Source organism: Acanthochromis polyacanthus, chromosome 20 (genome assembly GCF_021347895.1).
Source record: "Acanthochromis polyacanthus isolate Apoly-LR-REF ecotype Palm Island chromosome 20, KAUST_Apoly_ChrSc, whole genome shotgun sequence".
NCBI classification, from domain to species: Eukaryota; Metazoa; Chordata; class Actinopteri; family Pomacentridae; genus Acanthochromis; species Acanthochromis polyacanthus.
Genome location: NC_067132.1, coordinates 29,718,150 through 29,741,749, shown reverse-complemented (window position 1 = coordinate 29,741,749; position 23,600 = coordinate 29,718,150). Strand labels below are relative to the sequence as shown.

Below are 23,600 nucleotides of genomic sequence, written 5' to 3'. Positions count from 1 at the left end.
ATACCTGTTGTGTAAATGTATATAATAAATAAAATTGTAGGGCCTTAACCTTAATGTTTGATTTAGTCTGATAAATGTGTTTTATGTATTATTATAGTGACTAATCTGTAATATTTAAATTGCGCTGATAAATTTGCATAATTACTAGAAATATTAGTCTTACTTTAGTTTTTTATCTTTAGTAGAATTTAGTCAGGTAAATTTGTATTATATTATTATTAGAGGGTCTTATTTTTGATATTTTTGAATTAATACATGTTATATAATAAAAAATATAATAGATAAATTACTAAAATAATGTATTTTGTACTTAATATTTAAATTGGCCAAGTCAGATTTTAATTCATTACTTAATTTAGTCAGGTAAATATATATTTTTTGTGATATTGTGGGGTTTTCTTTAATATTTAATTTAGGTAAATGTGCATAAATAGTGATACTGGAGGTTCTAAAATATTTAAATCTATTGGGTAAATTTATTCATTTAAACTTATTGTAGAGTATTAACTTAAATCTTAGGTTAATTTACATTTAATATGCATCTTAAAGTTTTACTGTCATATTTAAATGAGTCAGTTAAATGTGCATAATTATTAATAGTGTTGGGTCGCAACCTTAATATTAAAAAATGTCAGTTAAAAAACTTATTAATGTCTTTATTTTTAAAGTGATATGTCAAACTGCTATTATGATCGTCGTTATAATTATGCCCTATTCTTATAAATGGCATTTGGTATATAGCTCGTACTTGAGTGCAATGCGCATGCGCCTGTGTTGCTGACGCGCCTCCGACTTGCCGTAGAAAAGCGAAAGTCATTTCAACTGGAGGAGTATGTCATATGTGAAGCTGGTAACTATTTTCAACCATATTCACCTTTTGTGACCTTAAATATTATTCTGTTCATAGAGAACGGCTGTTTTTCAGTGAAACGCGTATTTGTGGTTGTACACAGCAAAAAGTAAACAAAGAAGAGTTTGTTAAATGTTGCTAAATGAGTCAACCGCTAACGTTAGCATGTTGCTAGCTGCTGTAGCTAACAGCTCAGTTTAACGGCGGGCCGCCATTTGTTGAAAAGAACGTTAAAAGTCTGATTGTTGTGTTAAATTAGTGTTAAAATAGTGCTGAAATAGTGTAAGTGACGCTGCAGAGGCCTTAATCGCTTTCCTCCATCTCTCCCCGGGGCGTGTGTTCCGCCGGCCCGCCTCCAGGTGTCGCTGTGCGCCGTGGCTCCGGGGCTGGCGGGCCTGCTGAGCGGCTCGGTGCTGGCGGCCACGGAGGGGAAGAAGAGGAGCAGCCAACCGGCTCTGAGCATCGATGAGGTGGGTTAATGAGTAACTGACACGGGGAGGACGAGGTCAGGGCCGACGTGGTTCAGTGTCACCTCAGGAAAGGTTTTCCTCTGTTTTGTTTTGGTTCTCTGGGAGGCTGTTTACAAAGACACGTGTAGTTTGGGTCACAGTTAGGACATAAACATCTCACAGCTCAGGAGCACACACCACTGGAAGACACAAAACTAACAAGAATGGATTTAATTAATCACAATTAATCACTGTAGAAATACAAAGAGACATAAAACGAAAATGACAAAAACAAACTACATTTTCTTCAGCACATATCAGAAAACCTCTTAGTGTGAAGTGTCCTCCATCTCTCTGCTGTGTTTTTACAGTTGTTTGGTTGTGTGTTTTTTGTGTTTCAGCTGCCGTCTCTGTACACCACACCTGAATCGGAGGCTCGGTACGTGGAGCCGGAGGCCGGAGCTGTGGAGCAGAGCGTGGCGTCGCTGAGGAAATGGGCCGAACCGTACACCAACCAGTGTCAGGTCGGTCTCCTTACCTCATTAGACCACTTTCCTGTGCTGAAAAAGTCTGTTTTTTCAGGATTTCTACCATTTTTTTTGTCAGAATTTAGCGTTATCGTCACAAACTTCCACCTGAATGTCCCAGAAACCACAACCTGTTGAGCAAACTGAGCAGTTTCAGTAAGTTGTGAGCTGTTCAGACAACAGAGCTGTTAGAAAAAACATTACAAATAGTCAGATTCAAGTCATATTTCTGGTAAAGGCACATACATATCAAAACCAGACCAGTCTTATTGGTTACAAGTACTCTTATTACGTAGGCAGATAAAGTCCAATAGTTTGTATGTTTTTTAGAGATTTTTGTAGTCAGCTGTTAAAACTTTCTGCCATCGCTGCAGAAAATGCAGTCACAAGGCCAAGAGTGAAACAAAACAAATGGATCTGAGTCACACACAAAGAAAACAAAACTGATCAGTTGGTTTTTACACCATATGAGAGTCTAGAAAGCTCCACACATCTGGATTATTCCATGATTTTTCAGTGTTTCTGTTGAGTCGTGTTAAATTTTTAAAGCTAAACGTTTTAGTATGCAAGTTTTTGATGCAAAGAGATCCTGATGCTGCCGGATTTTAACCTTCTGAACCCCCAAATACCAAAAAAGCATGCTGTCTTTGGAAAGAAAAGTTTTCTGGACTATTGTGTCAATTTAGCGCCATTTTTGCAACTTTTTGTGTCATTTTAGTGTAATTTATGCAAGTTTTTGCGTCATTTTAACATATTTTTGTCATTTTTGTGTCATTCTAGCATCTTTCTGTGTCATTTTGTTCAATTTTGCATAATTTCAACATCTTTTTCTGTCTTTTTTTGTGTTTTTATGTCATTTTAGCATCTTTTTGTGTATTTTTGTGTCATTTTAAACATCTTTTTGTGTCATTTTAGCATCTTTTTTGTCATTTTTGTGTGTTTTTGTGTCGTTTTAATATCCTTTTGGGTCACTTTGAAATCTTTTTCTGTCATTTTTGCATCATCTTATGTCTTTTTGTCATTTTCCATCTTTTTTGTGTATTTTAGTGTCATTTTGACCTCTTTTTTTTGTATTTTTGTGTCATTTTAAAATCTTTTTGTGTCTTTTTGTCTCCTTCTAACTGTGTCATAGTGACAGAGGACGTTCATGTTGTTCTGTCTCCATAGAGGACTTTAGATTGTAGTGAAAAATGTAGGGCTGGGCCCGAATATCCCGAATATTCGTTCGCTATGGCGCTATCCGGATATTAATTTTGGTATCCGAATATTCGCCCGCCCCCCAGAAACCACTATAGCACTGCTGGTTGGACTTCAAGGGGTTGACAACCACCTGGGTTTCATTATATTCAGTAAAAAATGGAAGTTTGCTCCAATAAATCTTGTATTTCTCTTTATTACTGCAGACGGTCACATACTGAATTACCGAGAAAGCCCAGATTGTCTTAACTATAGATCTTTAAATGCATTTTTATTCTCTTATGCAGTCAAGTAATAATTAGTGAAAAACTTCTCTGTAAATAAATCAAACTATAACAGTCTGTGTCTTGTTTTTGCAGCAAACTGGACAGGCCGCAGTGGAGAAAGTCGAGGTGAGTGACAGTCAAACTTGTAAATACGTTTATTTATACGTGGCAGTTATCTGGCTTAAAGTGGCGCCGTCACATCGGAACTACAGCCAAATCCAAGACACGAGAGGTACAAATAAATGAACTTAACTTGCCTTTCTGTCTGTTTTTGTCTTTTTCCGATGATCTTTGATCCACAGCAAGTGTACAGAACCGTGGAACCAACCGTCAGCGCCACGATAGCAGCAGCAACTGGTGAGAAAAGACTTTTTAGAGTCAGATTACAGCAGAAACTAAAGGATTCAACGATAAAAACATGATTAAATTTACAGTTTAAACATTCAGTTTAATGAAACAGCAATTCCTAATATTTTAATGTATTTCATTTTCTATTAATGAGACAATTAGTGTCTCAATCTAGTAATTATTAACGTGGACAGTAATATAAATAAAAGTGAGAAAATACCGAAAGAAATCACATTTTCACAGGTCTGCATGGCATCTTATTTTCTCTGACCAAATGTCATTTTATTTAATAAGTTTTTTAATTCAATGAATTAATGGTGTCATTTTAGCATCTTTCTGCCTCATTTTAGCATCATTTTGTCATTTTAGCATGTTTTTGTCTTTTTTAACATCTTTTTGTGTCATTTTTGCCGTGTTTCATTTCTTTTTGTGTAATTTCAGCATATTTTGTGTCATTTTATTGTCATTTTAACATATTTTTAACATCTTTTTGTGTCATTTTTATGTCATTTTTGCTGTGTTTCATTTCTTTTTGTGTAATTTCAGCATATTTTGTGTCATTTTTGTGTCATTTTAGCATGTTTTTTGTGTCTTTTTAACATCTTTTTGTGTCATTTTTATGTCATTTTTGCTGTGTTTCATTTCTTTTTGTGTAATTTCAGCGTATTTTGTGTCATTTTGTGTCATTTTATCATCTATTATGTCATCACAGTTTATATAGATTCTGAATCAATCACTAATTATTGTTTCTTTGGATGTTAAAGTTCTTTGTGTTCTTCATCCATCCTTCAGATACCTTCCAGTTCCTCAGTGACCCTCCTCCTGACCTCTACCCCAGTGTGGCGGCTGTGAGCTTCTCCGGCTTCCTGGGACTTTATTTGGCCAAAGGTAACGTCGTAACATCTGAGCTAACCAGGTCAGAGGCAGCAGACGGGCTGATAACAGCAGAGATGTAACTCCAGGTTGTTCCAGATTCAGACAACAGTCTGTGTTTTTCTGTTCAACAGCCTTGAAAAAGAAAAAACACTTTGTCCTGCAGCTGCCAGAATGATCTTTGTCAGCCTCCAGAGAAAAGTTTTGGAAACATAAAAGTGTTCTTCCATCACAAATATTCAGTTTCCTTCTTCTTAACTTAATTGTGTCATTTTTGTGTCAGTTTAGCCTTTTTTTGTGTCTTTTTATGCCATTTTAGCATCTCTTTGTCATTTTAGCACCTTTATGTCATTTTAGCATCTTTTTGTGTCATTTTAGCACCTTTGTCATTTTAGCATCTTTTTGTGTCATTTTAGCATCTTTTTGTGTCATTTTAGCACCTTTGTCATTTTAGCACCTTTATGTCATTTTAGCATCTTTTTGTGTCATTTTAGCACCTTTGTCATTTTAGCGTCTTTTTATGTCATTTTAGCACATTTTTGTGTCATTTTAGCATTTTATCGTGGCTTTTTGTCACTTTAGCATCTTTCTAGGTCTTTTTGTGTCATTTTAGGATCTTTTTTATGTCATTTTAGCATATTCTTGTGGCATTTTTGCCTCTTTTTATGTCATTTTAGCATGTTTATTTGTCTTTTGTGTCATTTTAACATCTTTTTGTGTCATTTTAACGTCTTTTTGTGTCATTTTAACATCTTTTTGTGTCGTTTTTACATCCTTTTGTGTCATTTTGTACATACAGGCTGTAAATATAGATAATATGTTAAATATAGGCTGTAAATACAGTACAGCAAATTGTAGCTCACAGCTAACGAACAGACTTCTTGGTAAAGTCTGAATTTAAAGGTTGTTCCTTTTGCATCTGTTTGTTTAAATGTCGATGTCTTCCTTTAAAATCCGAGTAAACACTCTTGATCAGGATTCAGCCCAGGATCTGCTTAGGTATTAAACGTGTCACTAAAAGGTGAGAGGAGGTAACGAGGAGAGGAGCAAAAGGTCCCATCAGTTCACTCTGGATCTGTTTTTCTGTTTCAGGCTCCAGAGTGAAGCGTCTCGTATTTCCAGTTGGACTCATGGCTCTGAGCGCCTCCATGTTCTATCCTCAGCAGGCTGCAGCCCTGTTAAAGGTGTGTTTACCCAGTAGTACTACAGCAGCATGTCCTGAATGTGTGGGAGGTTTTTGGGTCTCATGATAAGAAGGTCGACACATTCTGTTCCCAGAATTTATTCTCATATTTAACTTTGTGCACAAGATTGAGGCACTGAAAGTTCTTCAGAAAGGTTTGCACAAATGTTGTTTTTTTATCTCCAAAGTGTAGCAAACAGAAACAACTTTAGGTGAAAGTTTTTCAGCGTCTTCAGAATCTGCAACAGTTCTTCAGTTAGTCTCTTTATTTAACCCAGACTGACCAGAACACCAGGACTCCGTCCAAAACTGAGACCATTCTGAGTTTATACAGGCTTTAGTCTAACTTTAGACACGGTGTTGGGCTAGTTCTTTACCCCATAATAGACTGACTTTGCGCTAGTGTTAGACTAGTTTTAGACTGGTTTTGTACTTGGTTTTGGACTGGTTTTGGTTGGCTTTCAGACTTGGTTTTGTACTGGTTTTGGTTGACTGTCAGACTTGTTTTAGACTGGTTTTGTACTTGGTTTTGTACTGGTTTTGGTTGACTGTCAGACTTGTTTTAGACTGGTTTTGTACTTGGTTTTGTACTGGTTTTGGTTGGCTTTCAGACTTGTTTTAGACTGGTTTTGTACTTGGTTTTGTACTGGTTTTGGTTGGCTTTCAGACTTGTTTTAGACTGGTTTTGTACTTGGTTTTGTACTGGTTTTGGTTGACTGTCAGACTTGTTTTAGACTGGTTTTGTACTGGTTTTGTACTGGTTTTGGTTGGCTTTCAGACTTGGTATTGGAGTGATTTTGAACTGATTTGGGACTAATTATAAGCTTGGCTGTGGACTGGTTTTAGACTTAGTTTTAGGTTGGTTTTGGATCGTGTTTGGTATTATTTGCTGACTTGGTGTTGGACTGTTTAACCCTGTTTGCAGAGCTGTAAATATGCAAAGAGCTTGAAGTCCAGTCTGTCTGTAATGTGTTAGTGCTTTGGAGTCACTTTGGGACAGTAACTACAGGTGTTTAAAATCATCATCCTCTATTATTCAGAGTAAAAACTGTCAGACAGCATCCTCTATTATCAGGATTTTCCCGTTTTTAACGTGTCTGATGTCAACGGAAATGTTCACTTGATGGAGATAAAAGATGAAAGCTCTGAATCTCTTTATTTATCTTCTGACAAACTGACAGGAAGCAGCTGCCGGCACCACCACTGAGCTGTTATTTATATTTTAGGTCCAGAATGGTCTTTTTTGGGCACAGAAAGCTCATTGTGGTTGAGTCTGTTAGCTGGAAACCGCTGTGGAAAATCACACCGTGACCTGATGAAGCGCATCAGTCAGAGTCAGTCTTTCCAGGCATCATGACATCAGTGTTTATGGGTTTGATCTGGGGCTGGTTTCCCTTTAGGAAGGGCTCAGCGTCCAGGCAGGAAGTCCAGGCTGTGAATTGTGTTTTCTGATTTCCCCCGGTGTCTGGGTCGTGTTATTTAACGTGCTTCCTTCACACAGACGCACAGAAACAAGCAACCTGAATGTTTACTGGGTTAAAAATCTATTTTGAAACCATAAGATAAGACTTTACGTGTTTAAAATAATCAATATGTGGAGGTCAGATTTAAAAACACTGTTTATCATGTAATCTGTATGAGGACCGAGAGTTTAATTTTTTATTATTATTTGTATAATCTTATTGTTTTTTCAGCTATATTTAATTGAGCATGTTATTCTCTTTTACCCTTTATTATTTTAATTTACTACTATTAGTGTTGTTGTTGCTGTTATTATTACTGTTGTTGTTATTACTGTTACTGTTGTTGTTATTACTATTATTATTATATTATTGTTGTTGTTATTACTGTTATTGTTGTTGTTATTACTATTATTATATTATTGTTGTTGTTATTACTGTTATTGTTGTTGTTATTACTATTATTATTTTATTGTTGTTGTTATTACTGTTATTGTTGTTGTTATTACTATTATTATATTATTGTTGTTGTTATTACTGTTACTGTTGTTGTTATTACTATTATTATATTATTGTTGTTGTTATTACTGTTATTGTTGTTGTTATTACTATTATTATATTATTGTTGTTGTTATTACTGTTATTGTTGTTGTTATTACTATTATTATTTTATTGTTGTTGTTATTACTGTTATTGTTGTTGTTGTTACTATTATTATTATATTATTGTTGTTGTTATTACTGTTATTATTATATTATTGTTGTTGTTATTACTATTATTATTATATTATTGTTGTTATTATTACTGTTGTTGTTATTACTGTTATTATTATATTATTGTTGTTGTTATTACTGTTATTATTACTGTTATTGTTGTTGTTATTACTATTATTATTATATTATTGTTGTTGTTACTGTTATTGTTGTTGTTATATGATTAATGCTTTGACCTTTTCTCATAATTATAAGATTAGGAATTTTTCTTTTGTGAATGTAACAAACCTGATCGTCTTTAAAGTAGTTAATAAATGAAATCTGTTTGGCTGATTGTACTTCCTGTTCCTGCACCAGGCGAGTCGAGACTCTGCGTCCAGCTGGGCTCAGCAGGGACGAACCGCCGCCGAGAATCTCTGGAAAGATCCACCGTTTGCCAAGAAGAAGGCAAGTCTGGTTCTGACATGACTTTACATGTGTTTGTGTAATTCTAAGTTTAGCGTTTGACTCTTCTGAAGTTTTGTTTTCTTTTTTTGTGAAGCCCGAGAAGAAAGAGCAACCAGAGAGCGACGACACGAGCAGCTGAAGAAGAAACACAACCCAGTAACACCCTCACACCTGTACATGAAAACACTCTACAAACTCCAACACACAGGCTTGTTTTGCTTTAATCTACAGCAGAAACTTATAAGTCAAGACATTCTTGAACACCACAGCTTCCTACAGGAAACCTTTTCTTGAATAACTTTTCAGGTTTTGTTCCAGTTATTCAGATAACTTCCTTAAATCTGCTTCTTTAAACAGTCCTCAACGCTCCTCCTCCTCTGTAAGAAGCAAATCACCTGCCAAACTCAGCAACACACTGGATATATCTCTGATGTCAGCAGACATTAGCATCGCTCGGCTAACAACTAGCATCTCTTAAGCTATTCATTTGCATTCATAAAGATCAAGTCATTCCCAGGCTAGTCATTAGCACCTCCAGGAATAGTTAGTACCATTCCTACAGTGACGACTAGCATTCCTACGCTAGTATTTAGCCTTCTTAAGCTATCACTAGCATTCCCGGGCTAACCACCTGCGTTCCCAGGATCACAACTGCCATTCCAGTGCTAATAGTTGGCATTCCAAGGCTAACCACTAGCATTCCCAGGCTAGCTGCTTGCAATCATAGGATTACAAGTACCATTCCTGGGCAGTCAACTAGCATTCCTAGCCTTGCAACTACGATTCCTAGGCTAGCATATGACCTCCTCAGGCTGACAACTAGCATTCTAAGGTTAGTCACTGGAATCCTTAGGCTAACCACTACCATTCCCAGGCTCAAAGTTGGCATTCCTCGGCTGGTTACTATCATTTCCAGACTAGCAACTACCAGTCCTGTGCTAGCAGTTGGCATTCCTAGGTTAGCAACCAAAGCTCTTGGGCTACAAACTAGCATTCCTGGCCTAGAAACTACAATTCCTAGGAAGGCTAACAGCTAGCCTTCTTAAGCTAACAGTTGGCATTCCTTGGCTACCAACTGGAATTCAGAGCTTACAACCAGCATTCTTTGGCTTGTCCTTAGCATCTGGAGGCTGCTCACAACCATTCCTAGGCTAACGAATAGCATTCCCAGGCTAACAACTCGCATTTTTGGGCTAGCGATTGACACCCCCAGCCTAGTTATTTGCATCCCTACTGTACATTCATAAACACTGAAACAAAATGTTTATTAACTGTAGGTGAGTTGCACATACGTATAGTCATTTTCTCATTAAAGGGACTAGCGACTAGTCAAAGTATGCTAGTCGCTAGCCTAGAAATGCTAGTTGACAGCCAGGGCATGCTAATGACTAGACTTCTGGATGCTAATGACTAGCCAATGGATGCTAATGACTAGCCAATGGATGCTAATGACTAGCCAATGGATGCTAATGACTAGCCTGAGGATGCTAGTGAGCAGTAAAGTCAGTTATATGTCCGGTGGGTTGCTGAGGCCAGCAGGTGAATGACTTCTCTGTAAATTAATGTGTTCAGCTCAGTGAACTGGAGACTCTCATCTAGAAATGACAAACACTGAACTGTTCCTTGAAGCCTTTTTACCATAATGACATCAGTTTTGTTATTATATACAAATAGTAGCTGTGACAAGCCAGTTCCAGCCAGCATTTAGCAGATAACTCAGTGGGTTTTGTATCATTTATTCAGCCTTTCTGCACATTACATCCTTCAGTGTATCAGAAAAAGTCAAAACTACACACCAGTAGACTACTTTCTGTGATTAAAAGGAGCGTTTTTGTGCTGATTAGTTTCAGTTTCTAACATTCAGACACTCTGGAGACACCAGGAAGTGTGAACCTGAGTGAATTAATTTAAAGTGATGCTTGTGTTTCTGCTGTAATCTAACCAAGGGCCAAATGATGTGCTCATCATCCATCCTAATTATTAGTGCACTGTTGATTGTCCATGTCTGTTCATGCTCTGTATATACTGTGTGCAATTAAAGCTGCTATTTATCACTAAACACGCACATTTTTTGTCTTATGAGCAGCTAGTAGTACGTATAAAATGTACAGAAGAATATTTAACTCTTTTGGTTTTATTTTAGACGACCAATAATGAGTAGTGCTGTTATTTTGGACTGTTCTTTATTTTCCATAAATGTATTTAAGAAGTAGTGTTCAAGAATTTAAAAAAACTAACAATAATCGTTATATTTAGTGATTTTTTTTTTTTATTTTATTTTTTTTTATTATCCGCCTGCTTGTTTTTGAGCTTTTCTTCTGAATATCTGATATTTACGGGGTTGAGGCTGCAGGTTTTTGGCTTTAAAACAGAAAAAAATGTTTGTTTTTTGCTATTTGATTGGCCTACGACAAAAAGGTGGTGTTAAAAATATACATTTATGTTCAAAAATAGGTTTTTTCCCCCTTTTTAGCATCCTGTTTAGAGGTGTAGCATAAAATATGTGAAATCATCAGGAAGACTACATAGTTTGTCATGTGGAATATATTAATTTATAGCAAGAAAAGTGGTTTGTTTTCATTAAGAACAGCATTTATTTTCAGTTTTATGACCATTTACAGACTAGGTTTTGACATTAGAACTGGATAAAATCTATCAAAAAATGAACAAATAACGAGATCATAAAAGGGTAAAATGTCTGTTTTTCTACATTTTCTTTTATTTGAGTTACCTGTGCAGACGATTAGTGAGTTGAGTTTGTTCTCCACACAGCTGGTGTCTTTAAATGTGCGTATTTCAATAGTATACACATCAAAAACAGTCAGATATATAGACTGGTGGCATGTAAACGCAGCACTTCCTCAGATAACTGCACACAAAGTTCACTGCTGAATGTGTCTCGGTGTTTCCGCAGGAGAAGTTCTAGACGTGGATTTACCCGGTAACGTTAGAAAATCTCTTTATGGTGACTGAATGTGGATTTATCTGCAAGTTTTAGGAAGCCACATCAGTCAGAATGCAGCCTGTCAGTAAACGCCACATAAACGAGACAAACTGCTGAATAAGATGTTGCTATGAGCCTTCGTTCCTCTTCAGGTGGTCAAAAGTGGTTTAAGTTCCCCAAATCTTGACGTCACTCCCTATTATGCTGCCTGTGAACATTTCTGCCGCAATACAGAAACTGTCAAGGTTTCCTCACATGATTTTGTGAAAAGCACAAACCGTTCGACCACAAATGAGCTGTCATAGCCGATACTTTATGTTGGAGAAGCATTCACAGCCGAGTGTAATGCAGTCGTACCTTCATTAATGCAGTACGAGGAGTTTCTAATATTCAAACATTTTTATCAGTAAGCTTTGGTTAAAGAACAGGAACAACTTCTCCTGTAATGGCAGCATGTGTTGCAGAAATGAGGAAAAACAGTGAATAAAAGGTAAAAGATGTAGATTGACATTTAAAAACAAAACACAAAATGTACAGCGAGCTGACATGAGGCAGGTAAGAGTCACTAACCAGTCATTCCCAGGAAGTTATTAGCATCTCCAGGACTAGTTAGTTCCATCACTAGAGTAACAATTAGCATTTGGCATTATTAAGCTAGTCACTAGCATTCCCAGGCTAACCACTTGCATTCCTTGGATAACAACTTCCATTCCAATGCTAATCGTTGGCATTGCTAACAAATTGCATTCTTAGGCTAGCAACTAGCATTACTAGGCTAGCAGCCAGTATTCCAAGGCTCGTCACTGAAAAAAAGATGCTCTGGCTTGTCTTTACTTCTTTAAACCAATCACCATCCTCTGTAGTGGCGCTTAGCCCGGGATGTAGCAGCGGTGCCCCTGCAAAGTAGTGACAGGAGGAATCGTTTCAGTGGAAAATTTGCTAAAAGGGAGGCGAAAAACTGTCATCAAAGTGACTAATTCAACTGAAAGAATCAAGCAGCACATAAATCTTAGTCATGACTTTCCGTTTTCAGCATGTAGGCTGCTGTCTGGAGGTTGTTTTTGAAAATGCAGAAGTTTAAAACATATTAGTCTCATACGTAGCTTCATCTGGTGAGTCAGATGACAGCAAGTGCAACAGAAACTGTATCTGTGATCTTTATTTGACTCATAGCAGCACATAAAGTGTCGTTCTGCCCACACTTTGAACATTTCTGTTGTCTTTCCTCATCAGGAAACAGTTGGGCAAACGCTGGATGAAGTGACAGAAGATAAAATCTGAGGCAGGAAAAGAGGATGAAACCAAAAACAAAGTGAGCCAGAGCCGGTTTATTTTTAATGATCGCATCCTGTGGAAAACTGAAGCTGCTTGTTGCTTTAGCAGTGGATTTTAGAGTAAGTTTACAGGGATTTTCCAGTATTTAAAGGAAAACACTGCAGCTGTGCTTGTAGCTCAGTGAGGCTACAATCATTAGCATGGAGAAACAGAACAGCTGAGTGGATTAAAGCTGGGACAGGCAGCATTTTTTGAACAAAAAAGGTCCAAAATAACCTTCTACTAGTGTTTTAATTCACACATTCTGAATGGAAACTAGACTTCTGAAGCTTCTCTTGGCTCTTATTAGACTGTTATAGGAAAATTTGGCCAATCAGAGAGAGGACATAATTCCTATTGGTTCTTCTACAGATCCAAACGAGTGAGCGTTACGGAGCGAACCTGAATATTCGGACTATCTTCATTAATCAGGGCTGAATATCCAGAGCCCAGCCCTAGTCGAAACCAAACTTTTTAACTCGTGCAGTTTCTTTTCTTACCTTTCTGCTCTAAGGTTATTTTCCACCCTCAGTTCAGCTCAAAGTCTCCACAGTTCCTCCACCGGTTGTTGTTCTCTGGAGCCCCTTTGGACTCATAATGCAGCCTGACAATAAACCCGACCTGACCTCAGCTTGACTTTCTGTAAGGTAGGACAGAGGATTGTTTTCTGGCTCTTATCACAACGCCACAGTGTCCAGAAGAAAGCTCAGGGCCGTAAAAACGTTGAGCAACGATCATTCAAAACAGCACTTCACTGTCTTCTCTGATGATAACAGATATTTGTCGTCACTCAGAGCTGGACCTGGGTTTGTTTTTGTTGAATTATTGAACTATAAGTCCGGTTGAACATTTACCAGGTGAGGAAACACTTTTGGCAGACATCAAAAATGGAGCTTTGATCATTTTAAACACAAACCCATGAATGTATAGAAGCGTTTTAATGGACGCATGATCAACCAATCACCGCCAGACGGAGAGATTTCTAATGAAGGCACTGTAAAATACCAACTATAGTCTATATTTAGTTCCTCCAAACACCAGAATCCTTGTCTGGATGAATCAAACCAGTGGTAGATCCCAGAGTTTGGTGTTAAACCTGCAAGTTTTCACTTTGAGAAGCAGTAAGAACCTTAAACCATATCAAATATTCTCCAAAATATACCCAGTCTCATGTAAATGATTTAAGCAGTGAGAATGTGCAGTTTTGACAGGAGTTTGATTTGTTGTTGGAATTTTTAGCAGCAAACTGATGCTTTATCACCTTCAGAGGAAAAAGTCTAAAACAAGTTTTAAGTTAATTTTTGACACTGGAAGCAGCAGCTTACAGAAAAATCTCACACTAAAGTGCATTTAAAGTAGGGCTGGACCCAAATATCCCGAATATCCGGATATTCGTTCGCTACGGCGGTATCGGGATATTAATTTGGTATCCGAATATTCGCCCCGCCCCCGTCGGACGTTACCGGGCGGAAAGAATATGCCGCATTACTGTCTTCCCTCCGCCTTCGGCCCACTTCGGCTCATCCCGCCGTGTTCTTCGGCTCATCTCGGCTCCTCCATTCGTGTTAGTAAACACCACCCGAATAGCCGGGTGGCTGCCGACTCTGACGTCGCGCTTCACTTCGTTGCATAAACACAAGACAAGATGCTGAAGACCTCTGCTGAAGACAAAACGGGGCGGAACGAATATTCGGATATTTGTCTTTAATAGGGCCCGAATATTCGGAGGCCAGAAACCACTGTCCGGGCCAGCCCTAATTTAAAGGCTGTTTTTGTTGTGGTTTGTCACACAAAAACTCCACAATGGCTAATAAATCGACATTTTGGCTCCATTTTCTTCATCATGCAGTATCCAGACTCAAGAATAAACTGTTGAGCTTCAGAATTAGTTTGATTTGCTTTTGTAAAGTGTTTTACTGTTGGAAAATTCAATCAAATGAGAGTAAATTTGTGCACTAATTACTGATGTTTATAAAACCTGAATCCCCTCATTTGTTTTATCTTTATACAAAGCATCAAATTCACTGTTGGAATAATCTAATTGTTATTTATTTGTATTGTGGTGGTCGCTTTACTCTGTTAATGTAGGAGCAGAATTTCCCTTCATAGATCAATAAAGTAGTTCTGTTCTATTCTATTATGTTCTATTAAAGCTGATGAAGTGACACAGAGACGTGCGATCAGTTACACTTTTATTTAAACTTAATCAACATTAACTACAACTAAGCGGTTAGTAAAACGTTATTAATAAACGTTGGTTAAACACGTGCTTCAGATTCACTACAAACATTTTACTGTGAAACTAGATTCTCTGTTTAGAAGCTGAACTCCTGTCGTCTGAACGGAGAGTCGTCTCGTCTCCGTCTGACCTTCATCCTCCTCCTCCTCCTCGGTCACTCCTCCGCCGGCGTGGCCATCTTCACCAGGCTGTCCTTGTCGAACCTGAACAGCCTCCAGCCCTCCTCCTGGGACAGATCCTCGGCGCCGCGACGCTTGTAGAACTGGAGGGACGGCTCGTTGTTCTCGGCCACCACGAACATCATGCCGGTGCAGCACGTCTTCATGGCCAGCTGGAGGGACGAGACCGAGTCAACGTCAGTAAGGGAGGAGACTACGTTTCCCAGAATGCAACTGAACACTGCTCCCTGACTCATTAGGTTGGTTTTCAGGTAAAAATGACACAAAATTTACTTAACTGGAGCCTAAAATGAAAAAAAGTGTTGAAATGTTTTGCGTATTTTCACATTTTAATCATTGAATTCTTTGTTAACGGTTCATAAAACTGACCAAATGGGAAAAAAGAACTTTAAAACCTTTTGCTAAAATCACTGAAACTCACAGCGCTATCAAAGAACCTTCCTTAATAAAATGATCACGAAAAATAATGTTTTTATCTCTAAATTTGAGCTTCTTTTCTTTGTTAAAGAACTTTTTGCTTTCCTTTTTGAACTAGAACACGTTTCCTCCCAAACCTCATTTTTGCCTGTAAAAGTATTTATTTTCCTAATTATAACAAAAATATGAACACTTACTTTATACAAAATAGAATAATACAACGCCATAGTTATAACAGTGTGACAGAAACAAAGACAGGAAATAATATAAAAGTAAAGCTGTTAACTTGATAGAATGTCTTTGAAAACACATTATTCAGTGTTTTACAGTAAAAACAAGGAATAAAAGTCATAAAAACATCATTAAATTTGATAAAACACTCATAATAAACACTGTCAGGGATTTACAGACTGAATTACAGCCGCTAACGGTACATTTTATGGGTTTAATTTGATAAACTTTTCCACTCACGTCGCTGAGGTGTCGCAGGATCTCCGAGCCGATGCCGAGCCCTGACACCAGAGGAGAGAACAGAGATTTAATTAGAATAAAAAAAGCCACACAGCTAAACGTGAAGCAGGACAGCGGGTGTGTTCTCTACCTCTGCACTCGTCCATCACGTAGAACTCCTCCAGGTACAGCTGCTTGCCCACCCAGGGGTCGTAGGTGAAGTAGTACATGGCGAAGCCCACCACCCTCGGATCTGCAGGCAGACAAAAACACTTTCACAAATCCAGAGAATAAACACAAAGCAGGCCTGGAACAGCACAGAGAGCAAGTAAAACCTACAAATAAATAAGAAAATGAAGGTAAACTGAAGGTTAGAGAGGATGAAAGGTATCGGAGGCTGAGGGGAAACTTCATAAAAACAGTTCTGTCCTCCATCCACATACTCGTTTCTACAGGCTCTAAACTCCACGACTGGACTTGTTCCTTATTCAATATGATGGATTTAACCTTCATGTATTCCACCATGAACACATCTTCTACCTTTAACCTACTTCTGCGTGTGGAAATCTGCCTCCAGCCGTCAAAACGTTGTTGAACTCTGAGCTGTCAGACGGCTGCTCCAGGTGGGAATGTCCAAACAAAAACACATAATTAACCCTCCTGCTGTCCTCATTTATGGGCATAAAAAAATATTCTTTCCTTGTCTGAAAAAATAAAAAAGAAAAAAAAAAAAGAAAAAATACAGAAAAAAATTCCCCAAATTTCTGAAAATTTCCAAAACCATCAAAGAAAATCCCTCAAATTTGGCAAGAAAATGCTTTTAAATATTTTCACAAAATGAGTAAAAATCTTCCAAAAAAAAAAATCCTAAAAATATCTGAAGTGATTCCAAATATATCAGTAAAACTTCTGTTTTTCTTTAAGAACATTTACAAAAAAAAAAAATCAACCAAAATCCAGCGAAATTCACCAATTTGTCTTTTTGTCTCGTTTTTGTCATTTGTCCATTTTTTTGTGACTTTGTAACTTTTTTCTCATTTTTGTTTTGTTTTATCATTTGTCTCATTTTTGTAATTTGTTTTTCTGCTTTTTTTTATCTAACTTTCATCTCTTGTTTGTCGTTTTGTGTTTTTTTTTGCCGTTTATCCATGTTTTTTGTTGCTTTGTAAGTCTTGTCTAATTTTGTCTAATTTTTTGTTTCATTTTGTTTTGTTTTATCATTTTTGTCTCATGTTTGTAATATTTTGTCTTGTTTTATATTTTTCTGCATTTTTTGTCTAACTTTCGTCTCATGTTTGTCATTTTGTTTTTTTTTTGTCGTTCATCCATGTTTTTTGTTGCTTTGTAAGTCTTGTCTAACTTTTCTCTCATTTTCACTACATTTTGTCTTTTTTTATCTGACTTTTCATGACAAAGACATCACAAGACAACCACCTGAGGGTTGATTTATTTTTCTAAGCCGGTCTGTACGTTACAGCTGCAGCAGGTTCCCTTCATGATACGGTATAATCGCTGCACAAACACAGGAAGTAGACGGGGCCTGAAGGCAGCAGCAGGAAACCAGCTGTGAACTCGTCGTGTTTGGTGTCCTGACTTTCTCACCGTCTCTGCTGCTCTCTCCTTGGGTTTCAGCGATGACGCAGTGATAGAACGGGGTGTCACCGAATCCGTCCTCCAGGAGCTCTACGAGGACACGACACTCATTAGTGAACAAAAACGGAGAAGGAGCCGATGTTTACGTGCTGACGGAGGCGACTAGAACTCACCTTTCTCAGTCAGTGTCACCTGGTGCTCCATCTCCTCGTATTTAGCAAGTTCCTGAAAACAGAGGTTAGGCTGCAGTGAGTTAATATGAACAATAAATGTGGAAATGTTCTGTTACTCAGTGGGGGATTTTAAACCTTCTGTGACCCCGTCTGAATGATTCAGTGTCTTCAGGTTTTCATGCAACAAATTCTCAAATGATTTCTTTCTTCTATAGAAAGCGAAAACAATCAGAGGAATGACCACAACGCCTCAGGCCTCTGGTAAATATCAAGCAGCTACTGGAGAAAGTAATTTCCCGATTAATCCAAGAACATCATCTTTAGCTGCAGTTCTTGTTCCACATCCTCACAAACAATAAATACAGGCTGTTTCTGCTCCTTAATGTTGACATATTTGTGATTATTATGTGATGTGAAGACACTTATTGTAGTGAAATACCAAGTTTTCTGAGGTTTACCCACTTTTCTCTGCATTTTCACAAGAAAAAACTTCAGAGTTTTAAAATACTGGCCACAAAAAAATGTACATGAAGGCACCTTTATGGATTGGGGAACTTTTTTATACTTCATTCTTTCAGCGGAGTTGTTTATTTCTCATTTATGAATGCTTATAAGTTCTACATAAGGTCTGTTTCTTGTTAACTGATGACCAACATTTACCATAACACTCATATCTGTGATTATTAAGTGATAAATATGTCATTTATTAAGGAAGAAATACCATAATTTCAGTAGATATCATGCTTTTCTCTGCATTTACACTGGAAAATACTTCTATTTTTTATGAACAGCCACAAAAATAAATATATTTTAAGACACCATTGGAGACTGGTGAATGTGTTCTTGTATTATTCAGGAAGAGGTGTTTATTTCTCTTTTTTATATGCTAAACATAGTCTATTTCTTGTTAAATATTGGCCAGTATATACTTCACAGTGAAACATCTGTGATTACTTCAGTAGATTATCTGTTTTTATCTGCATCTTTACTGGAGAATAATTGGATTTTTGGATTCGTGCCACAAACACCATTATGGATTGGGGAACTTTGATTCTATTTTTAGGTGGAGCTGCATGTGTCTGCTCTATGCATGCCTCTACATGTTAAATATGGGATGTTGCCTGTTAGATACAGGCCAACATATAAGATAACAACAAATCTGTGATTATTGTGTGATAACTTGGAATAGATGCCATTTATTAGGGGAAAAAAACACAAATTCAGTTGATAAGTTGCTTTTCTGTGCATTTACAGTGGATAATACTAAAGATTTTTGGATTGCTAGCTCACAAAAAAACATAATTTCAAAAGATGACCAGCTTTTGTGTGTATTTACACTTAGATTAATGGCGACAAAGAACAAATAAGCACAAATATTATGGATTGGGGAACTTGTTATTGTATTTTCCAGAGGGCAGCTGTTTAGTTCTCTTTTATATATGTTTGATATTGGTGAATATAACAAAACACTAACATAGCTATCATATTATAAGGAAATTCCAGGAGATTACTTGCCTTTTATCCGCATTTTATCACGACGCTGAAGTTAGCTTCCGATTCGGCACTTAAGGGAAAAGTTAAGGGGAAATGAAATGAACGTGCCGTGCGACAGTTTATCCACTGATTATCTGTTTTTTTCGACACTTCTTGATGTGTAAACATTTTAGACATTTGGGTAAGACATTAACTATGCCTGACAAGAGCTATTGTATTGGTAAAATTAGTATTTTATTTGTGAAAACGTTTAAGGGGATATTTCACCGTTTTTGCTTTATAACCAGTCCTTATTAGACCAGGTCCAGATTGAAAACCACTGTACCTACACTCTTCAAATCTGGACTGAATTATTCTACAGAGCCTGTAGATTCATAAAAACACAGTTTCTGATTTGTGAAAACTTTATTCTATTTGTGAAAATGCAATAAAGGCACATTTTACTGTTTTGTCAGCATATAGACCACATTAGACCAGGTCCAGGTCGAGAACCGCTACACCTAGACTCTTCAAATCTGGACTGAATTATTCTACAGAGCCTGTAGATTCATAAAAACATAGTGTCTGATTTGTGAAAACTTTATTCTATTTGTGAAAATGCGATAAATGCACATTTTTACTGTTTTTTTCAGCATATAGACCACATTAGACCAGGTCTAGTTCAAGAGCCTATACTTAACCTTATACTTATTCTTATTATTATCATTATTATTGTTGTTGTTGTTGGTTTTGTTGTTAATAATTCTGTTGACATTTTTTTGAAAGTCCATGTACCATGTCCATGTATGTTGAAGATTGTCAGTGTTTATTAATGATAGAAATAGGGTGTCACAGGTTCATGATACCATTGTTGACATATATTGTGAGTATTTTGTGAATGATTGGTCAGATCATTACAAAGACAAAACTTGACATAAAAAGAGTTAACACTCCCAAAAGTTAGAAGGACAAAATTTGCATCCAAAACCAAGGTACCTGTAATCACATATCAAAGGAAGAAGAATGAGAAAACATAAAAAATGCATTCTTATATCATTGTTACATTATCTGTAGAGGCCATTGTTCTGACTAATTGTATAAATAAGTTGCGCAACCCCATCCCAGATGACAAATAGCATTGAAAAGTGCCTTTATTGTATTTTCACAAATAGAATAAAATTTTCACAAATCAGACACTATGTTTTTATGAATCTACAGGCTCTGTAGAATAATTCAGTCCAGATTTGAAGAGTCTAGGTGTAGCGGTTCTCGACCTGGACCTGGTCTAATGTGGTCTGGATGAGAAAAAAACTGTAAAATGTGCCTTTATTGCATTTTCACAAATAGAATAAAGTTTTCACAAATCAGAAACTGTGTTTTTATGAATCTACAGGCTCTGTAGAATAATTCAGTCCAGATTTGAAGAGTCTAGGTGTAGCGGTTCTCGACCTGGACCTGGTCTAATGTGGTCTGGATGAGAAAAAAACTGTAAAATGTGCCTTTATTGCATTTTCACAAATAGAATAAAGTTTTCACAAATCAGAAACTGTGTTTTTATGAATCTACAGGCTCTGTAGAATAATTCAGTCCAGATTTGAAGAGTGTAGGTACAGTGGTTTTCAATCTGGACCTGGTCTAATAAGGACTGGTTATAAAGCAAAAACGGTGAAATATCCCCTTAAACGTTTTCACAAATAAAATACTAATTTTACCAACACAATACCTCTTGTCAGGCATAGTTAATGTCTTACCCAAATGTCTAAAATGTTTACACATCAAGAAGTGTCGAAAAAAACAGATAATCAGTGGATAAACTGTCGCACGGCACGTTCATTTCATTTCCCCTTAACTTTTCCCTTAAGTGCCGAATCGGAAGCTGCCGAATCGGAAGCTAACTTCAGCGTCGTCATTTTATCTACAAAGTATTATGATTATTTGATTACTAGTGACAAATGGTAAATTTCAGGACATAACTGTAGATATAGGAACTTCTGATGATTGTTTTACTCAGGTAAACTGTGGAAACCTGTGGTTGGTGGTGTTATTTCTGTCAGATGGCGGTTACACAATCATGGTAAGAGCTCATCGGGTCGTCCTGGATGCGGACAGACGTCAGCCCGCCGACAGACGGACCATATTAGGGAAAGTGTGCCAGTCAGCGCCGAGGAACGAGCCGTAAACAAAGGACCGAGCTAGGACATCCTCCGGACATTTCACACCTGTTTCTGTGTCACCATCAAACAGGCGTCGACGGACTTTATCTGCTACTATTAAGGCTAGCCGACAGTTAGCTTAACGGATTAGCTAAGAGTCAGTTAACTAACTGTTAGTTCGTTTGACTAGCTGTTCGTTTAGTTTAGCCAGCTATTATCTTCAGTTTAACTCAACACTCACGGTTACGTTAAAGTAACGTTGAATGCAATCAAATACGTCGATTTTAATTACTTTTAAGGCTATATATTTCGTCTTTTCCTTTCCTAAAGGCCTACCTTCACCAGTCGTAATATATCAGACACGTCCTTGGGTTCAGCTTTTCGTAATTTATAATCCATTTTCTTCTTTTACTCTTTTTTCCTTTCGTGAGAAGACCTCTGTATGTGAAGTGGAAGATTAGATGTTTCTTCATTCGCTTCAGAGTGGCTTTATCCCCACAGTCAGCCTCTGGTCCGGACGCGTTTGTTGAGACAAGAACATTCAGTTAGAGTCGCCCTTCGGCCGGGTCGCTGCCGCTTAACTGCCCGCTCCTTTGTTTACATCCCGGTATTTATACCCGGCTCATGCTTCGACGTGATTGGTCGGCTCGCACAGCGTCTCGGGTTTCTGGCGAATTAGCGACGCCGTGTGGCCACTGTTTTATCCAATGGAAGCACAATACGTAATCATGTGAGCAGGTTGTTTTTATTCTGTCAGGATCTTTGTTTTTGATGGCGATGGAAGAAACTCGGAAAGTTTCGAGTTAAGTTCATGAAAATACTCAATTTGAATGAAATTTTTTGCATCTTTGCTGGATTAAAGTTGTGAAAACATTTGAAGTAAAGAAATGCACTTAAAAAGAGAAAATAAAACTCATTTTCTCATTAGTAATCCAACTGTAAGGGTTAGTTTTTATGGAGTTTGTGGTGTTTTAATGAGTAAAAAGACTTCTTGGCTTTGCATGAAAACAAGCATGATCTTAAAGCAGTGAGTCAGCATTACACCACCTGAAGAAAATCTCTGCATTTTAATGTTCATTTTTACCATTTAATAAACAAACAGTTTATTATGTTTGAATAAATATAACTCCCAATATCAAAACTCTCACTAATTCTTATCATTTTGGTGATTTTTGCCTAAAAACTGTTTGGGATTTGCCAAGAATTCATCTTGCAGGAACATACCGGACCTCCATAAAAGAAGTGGAATTTTCCAGCAGTGACACAGAGCCTGTCTGAGTGGGGTTGGGCTGTGTCGGGTTACAACATTGAAACTGATATATGATGAAACAATGGGCCCCTGTCTGAGCAAAGACAGGTAAAGACCCCACACACCCAGACTGGAAGTGATGCAAAACAACCACAACGTGCACAGACATGTTGAACCTCCAGCTGTTCGTCATGCAGACGTTTTGTGACTCTTCTTATTTGTTTTTTATCTGTATGACAATGGATTATGTCTCTTTGTAGTCATGCTGCATGTTTTTGTGTTTGTTAGACATCTGTTTGTAGTCATTTTGTGTCTACTTGTATTTATTTTGCACCCTTTTGTAGAGATGTTGCACCTCTTTGTGGTAATTTTGTGTTTCTTTGTGAGCCTTGTTCTCGTTAGACGCATTCAGGTGAAAGTGATTAAATTAACATCAGTTGATTAAATCCTTGATGACCTCTTTGTATTCCTGTTAATTCCCTTCTGATATTCTTCCAACAACGGCTGATAACACTCATATAATTTTATCTAAAGTCTTTATCCTGTTTTGTTGTTTAAATCAGTTAATCAAGCTTAATTTGTGTCGTACTTTTCCTCCAGGAAGTTCACAGCACTTTACAACTGATGTACAAGCTGATAATAAGGTCATGTAAATGTACAAACAAAAACTATTTCACACCCGAGAACACAGATGAAAAATGGGCGAAAAATTAAGAATAAAATCAGCTAAAGCAGGAGGAATAATAATAATACTAATGGCTTTTCCTGATTTGTAGCTGTCCCTGTGTATTTCTTCAGTTCTTCATTTTTTTTTCAAATAAATGAACCAAAACTTTTCCGAAATAAAATAATATTGCACTGACAGTGAAAATAAATAATAAATGCACTTCTTTGTGGTCATTTTGTGTCTGTTTGTAGCTATTTTTCACCCTTTTCTTGTCAGTTTGTACCATTTGTTGTTGTTACAAATCTCTTTATTGTCATTTTCACCCTTATGTGGTTGTTGGACGTCTGTTTATGGACATTTTACACTAATTTTGTATCTGTTTGTGGTCATTTTGCACCATTTTGTGAATGTTGTACCTGTCTTTGCGACTGTTTTG

At 37.2% G+C, this 23,600-nt stretch overlaps 2 protein-coding genes across 2 annotated transcripts; one reads left to right on the top strand and one right to left on the bottom strand.

The window, feature by feature from the left end:
• The first annotated feature begins 750 nt into the window (after positions 1-750).
• On the top strand, positions 751-10,372 carry apoob (apolipoprotein O, b). Its single transcript, XM_051940142.1, has 9 exons — positions 751-850; positions 1,210-1,320; positions 1,701-1,823; positions 3,383-3,415; positions 3,592-3,646; positions 4,430-4,525; positions 5,603-5,694; positions 8,224-8,313; positions 8,408-10,372. The coding sequence occupies exons 1-9, from the start codon at positions 833-835 to the stop codon at positions 8,450-8,452; spliced, it is 663 nt and encodes a 220-aa protein (XP_051796102.1). The 5' UTR covers positions 751-832; the 3' UTR covers positions 8,453-10,372.
• A 4,378-nt stretch (positions 10,373-14,750) lies between these two features.
• Positions 14,751-21,844, bottom strand: LOC110970320 (diamine acetyltransferase 1-like). Its single transcript, XM_022220587.2, has 6 exons — positions 21,585-21,844; positions 17,623-17,674; positions 17,459-17,539; positions 16,008-16,109; positions 15,878-15,918; positions 14,751-15,141 (listed from the first exon to the last, which is right to left on the bottom strand). The coding sequence occupies exons 1-6, from the start codon at positions 21,645-21,647 to the stop codon at positions 14,965-14,967; spliced, it is 516 nt and encodes a 171-aa protein (XP_022076279.2). The 5' UTR covers positions 21,648-21,844; the 3' UTR covers positions 14,751-14,964.
• Positions 21,845-23,600: the final 1,756 nt, after the last annotated feature.